At 46.4% G+C, this 7,522-nt stretch overlaps 1 protein-coding gene across 1 annotated transcript in view; it reads right to left on the minus strand.

The window, feature by feature from the left end:
- SAP130 (Sin3A associated protein 130) overlaps positions 1–7,522 on the minus strand; it is a 20,163-nt gene that overhangs the window by 10,226 nt on the left and 2,415 nt on the right. The window contains exons 2-10 of the mRNA XM_026041599.1: positions 7,095–7,386; positions 6,307–6,465; positions 5,290–5,401; positions 4,115–4,239; positions 3,150–3,274; positions 2,403–2,553; positions 2,110–2,200; positions 1,744–1,848; positions 569–710 (exon numbers count right to left, since the gene is read on the minus strand). Of these exons, the coding sequence (XP_025897384.1) occupies positions 569–710; positions 1,744–1,848; positions 2,110–2,200; positions 2,403–2,553; positions 3,150–3,274; positions 4,115–4,239; positions 5,290–5,401; positions 6,307–6,465; positions 7,095–7,386 (1,302 nt within the window). The remainder of the gene's footprint in view (positions 1–568; positions 711–1,743; positions 1,849–2,109; positions 2,201–2,402; positions 2,554–3,149; positions 3,275–4,114; positions 4,240–5,289; positions 5,402–6,306; positions 6,466–7,094; positions 7,387–7,522) is intronic.

The following is a 7,522-nucleotide window of genomic DNA, read 5'->3' on the forward strand; positions in this document are numbered from 1 at the left end:
AAGGGAGGTGATTCTGCCCCTCTACTCAGCTCTGGGGAGGCTGCACCTAGAGTATTGTGTGCAGTTCTGGGCACCCCAGTATAGGAGGGACGTGGAGCTTCTTGAGAGGGTCCAGAGAAGAGCAACCAAGATGATTAAGGGAATGGAACATCTCTCGTACGAGGGGAGGCTGAGTGAGCTGGGCCTGTTTTCTCTGGAGAAGAGAAGGCTGAGAGGGGMTCTGATTAATGTGTATAAGTTCAGGAAGGGAGAATGCAGGGAGGAAGGGGACAGGCTGTTTTCACTGGTGGCCAGTGATAGGACAAGGGGTAATGGCCATAAGCTGGAGCACAGGAAGTTCCGTCTCCAGGTGAGGAGGAACTTCTTTCCTTTGAGGGTGACAGAGCAGTGGAACAGGCTGCCCAGAGAGGTTGTGGAGTCTCCTTCTCTGGAGATCTTCAAAAGCTGCTCAGATGCAACCCTGTGCCGCATGCTGTAGCTGACCCTGCGTGTGCAGGGGGGTTGGACTAGACCATCTCTAAAGGTCCCTTCTGACCTTACGGATTCTGTGATTCTATAGTTTCCCCACCTGTTGTCATTTCTGGTTTCCATTGCTACTGGGTTTGGAGATGCCCGGTGACCAGGGATGGGAATCAGATTGCTCCTTTCTGCGGAATAATCAGACTGGATCCGTGGAGAAGTATGAGTGATTTGCTGGGGAACCACCTTAGCTGCATGAAGACAAACAAGGAGTCAGTTAACAAAGAAAAAGCCAGCAGACATTGCAAATTCTCCTGACTAGAAGTCTAAAATACAGTTTTTTTTTCTCTTTTCTCCTCCTCTCCTCTCCACAATGATGATGCATTTTATTCTAAGGACAAATGACTAAGGCAAACAAAGCACATCCATCTTATCTTTTTTTCCTTAGTTAGTGCCAGAATTTAGCGGCACTATGAAGGTAGTCCTAAGTTGTATTTCCTCACAGACTAAGTCACACTCAAAGTTACACTGTTATGGTCAGCCCAATCCTTTCTGCTGTCAGGAATCTATGTAAATTTTAAAAGCAGAACCTGATACAGATCAAGAAAAATGAGACAAAGAACAGGCAGACACCTGGTATACACCTGGGATGGGGGAGAATGACTGCCAGGAAACACTAACATAAGGAGTTGTAACTCCRCTTCGCGAAAATTTATGTCGGAGGATGAATATCAAAGATCTMAACAAAATAAGACCATAAGGAGGGGGGTAGGAGACCAGAGTAGATGAACAAAAGGAGATTTAATCTGAACACCAGCAGTCCTGTTGGAAACCTATTTCAGRCAGGTTCTGTATCCAGGCAAGTTTCCCACCATTACAGCTTAGATTTCTACCTTCAACTGAACATGCTAAGCAAACTTAATTAGCCTACAGGAAATACCTCTAGAGGCTAAGGAAGGAACTGACAAAAATCAACTGATATTCACATCATYGAGCAGTTACTATTCCCAAATTAGAACCTGCAAATTTGGGAATGCCAGAAGGTCCAAGTTTGTCTAAGAATCCAATAGAACAGGTTAATGAACCATCTGATTACTGATTACCTCCCAGAACATTTATTTTTTCCTAGTGTTTAAAAGTCACAGCAGACTTAATTGATTTCTTCTAGCCTAAACAGATTTTATTTCCCCTTTCTAATTTCCAAATACTCACAAACACTGCTWGGGCATACAGAAAACTCTAGTTTCAGTTACATGCATCCTTCCCAAAAGTGAAGTCACTCACCAACTGGGATGTTTGAGGTTGTGACAGCAGTAGCATGGGAAGAATGGGAGGGCATCGTCATGGTGACAATGGTACTTGTAGGCGCTTGGGTGTGAGAAACTGAACCTAGAAATGGGGGAGGAAAAAAAAAAAAAAGAGATCAAATTAGATCTTTCTGTGGAGTGATACTACTCTAGCGTATGCACATCTGAATAGAGAGACCAATAAATAATTAAATAAACAGACAATCCCCTGAAGAATCCATAAATTTATCTCCAAGTCTGTTTATGTTCTTCCTAATGCAGTCTTTACCATAACTGTTTRCTCAAAACTAACCAGGTTCCATCAAGAGAAGACAATTCCCAAAGTTGCACTATGAATACTCACCAGCTGTGGTTGCTGAAGCAATGGTATTTGTTGCCAAAATAGGTGCCACTGTTGCCGCTGCCACCGGAGTACCAGTGCTGAAAATGGTTTTCTAGAAAGAGAAAAGGTCGTATCTAGACAAGCACATTTTTTCATTTTTTTTTTWAGCAAGGAATCACGTTTCACCGACTCTTAAAAGAACATGATCTTCTAATGTAGTATTGAGGCTTTTCCCAAATTTAACCTTAGCCAGAAGAAGCGGATGACAGAGAGCCCCAGCGGAAGCCCGAGGGGTTTCTCCTCTCGCAGCTCACCTGGGCCATGGCGTGGAGCTGCGGCTTCTGCGCTCCTATGGCCGGGTGAGACGGCAGCGTGATGCGCGTGGCCGCGTCCCTCGGCTGCGTGGGCCGCTGGATGCTGATAGCGGCTGACGGCGGGTGCTGCTGGATAGACAGAGTGGGGCGGCTGGAAATAAAGAAAAGGAACCATCAGGAAAATAATCCCATGGTACTAAGTCTGAAATATAAAATGCAGAGACACAAACGGGGCCTCTCTGACAGCGCCAATAGCAACAACTGTATGTTAAAGCTACAAAGAAAACTGAGCCACACTGTTCCGTTCTCCCTATCTCTCCTCTGGAAGCATTCATCTAGGACATGTTTATAAATATCTAGTATTGGTTGATAAGAAGATTTTTCTATTAGGGATGCTCTATACATTTCCAATTTACATGTAATTCTTCATTTTTGTCCGGCCCACAGAGATGGGCTACGTTATCCACAAGTCCCCAGAGCAGAACTGCTTTCTAAGGAACAGCAGATAACAGATTGACTCAATATGCTTTTTCTTTCTCAGAACAGAGAGCAATAGTTCATGTTTACAGCCATTTTCATTCATCCCCGAACTGGAAGCATCTTGCAAGCATTCCTATTTTAGCATGAGATCATCCCATATCTAGAGCAGTATCAACTCAGGATGACTCACACACACATGTTCCTTTCTCACAGTCTGTAAAATCAGAGGACTGTAGATACCACACACRGTGTCTGGAGCCTCATTACCTGAGAGTCGACTCTGTAGCATGTGCTGCTGTGGTAGTTATAACTGGAGACTGAGCTCTCGTAGCAGAGACAGTTGCCACCACGGCGGGAGGAATAGTGCTTGAAGTCGTCACAGGAGGACGAGACTATAAAACCAGCCAAGAAGAGACATTCAGGGGTCTGCAGTTCATACAGCTAAGAGCTGCTTGGCTAAAACTACTTTTCCTAAATCTCATCATAATGCTTTGGAATTCTAAGAGAGTTCGGTCTTTCTGTGTTGATCTGCAAGCTCCAAAGCAGATGCGTCCAAGTCTTCATAGCAGGTAAAGGGAATCAGCAACCAAAAGAGTTAAAAACACACACACACACACACACACACACAAAGGACTGTTCCATGCAGAAGAAAAAGAAACCCTGAACTATGTATACCTAGAAAAATCAAAAGTGATGACACTGAGATCTTAACTGTGTCAAGAGGCTTAACCCTTTATTCTAACTGTCAATGTTGACATTACTGCAGCTAGAAGATCTCTATAAACTTTTGCTTATATATGTATCTACATAATATAAAAATCTATTTTAATGTTTTATTACAATTAATTCTCTCTMTATATAGATATTATATATATATACACACTTATACATATATATAAATAATTCTAAATTATACATAAAAAGAGTAAATCAACACCAGCATATCATATCAGACCTCCCAGGGCTTTAAACCTTAAAGTATATTTAAACTCAATCTTCCAAACTTAGAAAGCGGTCACAAACTTGATTTCCTGAACCAAGTCTACGGGACTAATGTTTACTCCACAGCTTGTTATCAGAAACTGGTAGCCAATAAATAGAAGTGGAAGAACGTTGCCAGTAACCGCAGTCCAGTAAATATAGGGCTACGGGCCACGAGTTTCAAGGCTGTGTCAAGCAAGTTTGGGAGCAGATGGTCGGTGTTTCTACAGAGCCACTTAGCTGATACCTGCCTGGATTGGTTGATGGATGATGTGCTGAACTGCTGGCTGAGCTGCAGCTGCATTTGGCAGCTGGGACGCTGGTCTTAGGACTGTGGTTACTTTAGAGCTGGACATCATTGCAGCAGCTGCTGCACCTGCAAAACAAACCACAGGTGTTAAAGCACCAGGCAGCTAAAGGGCTCAGATGTGAACACAGGGACAGATTCTTGGGTTTGCTTCATTTCACACACATTTTAGTTCAAATGACATAGAAGTAGAGCTTGCAAGAAGAATACCTAAGACTCACAAAAGCATTTGGAAAAGAGAAGATACTATTTTAATGAATTRTTTTTATTGACCCTCTTTGTTCTTGTATATACAATAGTCTTATTTTGTAGATCTGATTTTATTCAAGTTATTAAAATGAGYAGGAATAATTCAAACAATCCAATGYGAAAGTGAATGACCTGATACCAACCACCTATCTGCATCTGCCAGAGCTGAGAAGAAAAAAAGAATGTGCATGCAATAAATAGGAAACAAAACCACACACACACACCCCACAACTTTTAAACCTGCAGCAAAATAGTACTTGGGTTACTTTGTCTCTTATTTGTTTTCTCATGATCATAACCGAGTCCATGCTTTTTCTAAGGGTCTGATCCCCTGTTTTGTTAGTTGTAGCAAGCAGCATCCCGGGAGACAAGAGTCAAGGTAGCTGGCATTAGCATTTATCTCAAACCCAAGCGCACACAGAATGACACACTAGCGGRCACAAAGATGTGGGCATGATCCTGCAAGAGGTGGTCACAGGAACACGCTGCAGAGCCCCAACCGCAGGCCAGCAGTGCCTCCCACCAAGAGCTCACGTGGCATTGTACATAGCAGGCCAGTCTGTACTAGGCAATATATATATATTTTTTTCCTGAAAATGTTTACTCTTTTACCTGCACAAAACTAGAGTAAGAGACATGATGGTAYCTGCCAGCATTGCAGTCCCTGTCACAGAGCCCTGCCCTGAAGGACTGAAGGAAGCGGATTACCTAACAGGCCAGCAGTCACCTGAAGTCCTACTTAAGCCAGCAGCCTTAACAGGAGAAACACGACCCACGCCAGCAGTGCTCTTTGGAGCCAGAGGCTGGATGCGCCTTCCCTGAGAGGTTACGAGCAGAAAGCAGTGGCAGCACTGCCAGATCCGACTGTACCTCGGGGCAAGTGAGAAGCTCCAATGTGCAGGGAAGGCCCAGGGGCGCTGCTCCTGATGATGGACATCTGCACGTTGGTGGCCATGATGTGGTGCAGGTTACTGGGGTGCCCCTGCGGAGTTAAACAAAAAAACCCTCAAACTGAGCTGTGCTGACAAGAACTAAAGGTCACCCTAATGGTATTTGCCACATACGTCCCAAAGAAAGAAAACAGCTTTTCTAGAAACACACAGCGCGTCCAGGTCGCAYGCGCTGCAAGTGAGCAGAGAACCAGAGCAAAGCCAGGCAGCCCGTGCAGCAATGGATGTTTTTTCCATGGAAAATGGAAGTTTTGGAGCTCTGCCTCTCTGGCTGGCTGCTGGTGACCAGGCAGCCAGAGAGCAGCCCTTCTGCCACTAATCACTGCTTGCTGAGGTTCCCATCATCTCTTCAGCAGAGGCAAGAGAATGGCGAGAACCTAAAGACACTTCATGTGGAAGCCCCGGAACTGSAGAGGTTTTAACATTGACAAAATAGTTTCAGATTATGAGGAATGGCATTTGCCTTTGCAGTCAAGATTACATCAAGAACCAACACGTTATCTACACACTGCCAAATTCTCTAATTAGCAGTTTAATAAGAGCACAAAGCAGAACATAACCATTTACCAGCATTATCTGCCCTGCCCCCAGGAAGGCTAAATAACACAGCACTAGTGAATCCCTGCAGTTTGTCTATACTAGAAAGCCTTCAGGTGAAACAAAAACAGCAGGATCTTTCACAGACAGACTCACTTGTTTAAAAGCTTTTGGATATGATTTTGCTATTGCAACCTCCTGTGCTCCATCAGGTTGACCAATACAGCAAATCAGCAGCTTTGTAACTGAGAGCAAGGTTTAGTGTTCCAAACAAATTTGTTCCAGCTGCTCATGGCCACTGAACAGTTCACTTCTTACCTTCTCTCCGAAATCCCTCCTGCGCTGGGTGAATGTAAGCCTTGACCTAACTTGGCAGAAAGCTAGAATAGGAAACACAAACCTGTTGTCCGCTGATAGTTGCCACTGGAATTGTCGGAGCCTGTGGGATGCTGCTTTCCATGGTGACGGTGACCTGCCCAGGAACCTTCGTGGGAGCGGAGAGCGTGGAGGGCGGAGCGGGAGCAATGGGCCGGCTGGGCATAGTGGGTTTCAGGGGTGGCTGCAGAAACAGGGCAAGATGTTGACAACTTAAGGCAACAGCCCAATGCTGAAGCCAAGACCATTTCTAGGAATCGCAACATGAACAGAAACTTGGCCTGCCCTAAAAAAATACTCTGGTTAAGCCTTTGGGAAGGAAAGATGTTGGCCATCAAAAGCTATTCCTTTTCCTTGAGACAAGGAGGAGACACTTCTGGAGTGGAAACAAGCATCTTCTAACATACAGTATGAGTCACAAGCAGTATCTGTCAGGGTTGCAGTATTCCCCCTACAGACATAGAAACAGTTTATTAAACTGTTCGCTCTGCCAGCAAAAATTGCAGGAAACCGACCGAGATTGTTTTTTGCTTGGGAGAAAAACGACAGAAGAGACCCAAAAGAAGAACACTGCGACACTGTGAAGTGCCCTGTGTGCCTTAAAAAGCAGTTACACACACAAGTAGGTGCGCAGCCAGCAGGAACACTGACATGAAAGCAGGTTCATTTATTGACACATTTTRTGCTTGCTCAACACTGAACAGCGCTGGCGTAGTGCGGTTAAGTACAGCTACAGACACGTCACAGTCACTTGAAAGAAATCTATGTGCTTTTTCTAATTCAAGTGCCCTTCCCTCCTTCGAGCCTCCTCACCTTCATGAGTCCCTCGGAGAAGGAGAGCGGCACGGCGGGCGTCAGATGCGCCGGGGAGGCSGTCACGGTCACGGGCGCCCCGGACGGCACCGGGTGGTGCTGYGTCAGCATCTGCACCTGCGGGTAGGGCCGCACCACCACCGGCTCCTGCTTCTCCTCGCGGGGCTGCAGGGAGCCGCCGGGGCCCACGTGCTCCCGAGGGGCCACCTCGGCATCTCGGGCGGCTTCATCGCTCGCTGCGGAGGAGGAGGGGACGCGGGCGGTGAGGAAGCGCGGCGCGGGGCGAGCGGCGCTAACCCCGGAGAGCGCCGAAGGGCGCCGGGTGCCCCGGACCGTCCCGCGCGGCCGCCCGCCAAGGGCGGGAGGCGGCCCCACTTACCGGCGGCGGCGGCGCTGCTGATGATGCCGGCGGCGCTGGCGGGCAGGGC

This window comes from Nothoprocta perdicaria, unplaced genomic scaffold, assembly GCF_003342845.1.
Source record: "Nothoprocta perdicaria isolate Ctin4 unplaced genomic scaffold, notPer1 scaffold_289, whole genome shotgun sequence".
Taxonomy (NCBI): Eukaryota; Metazoa; Chordata; class Aves; order Tinamiformes; family Tinamidae; genus Nothoprocta; species Nothoprocta perdicaria.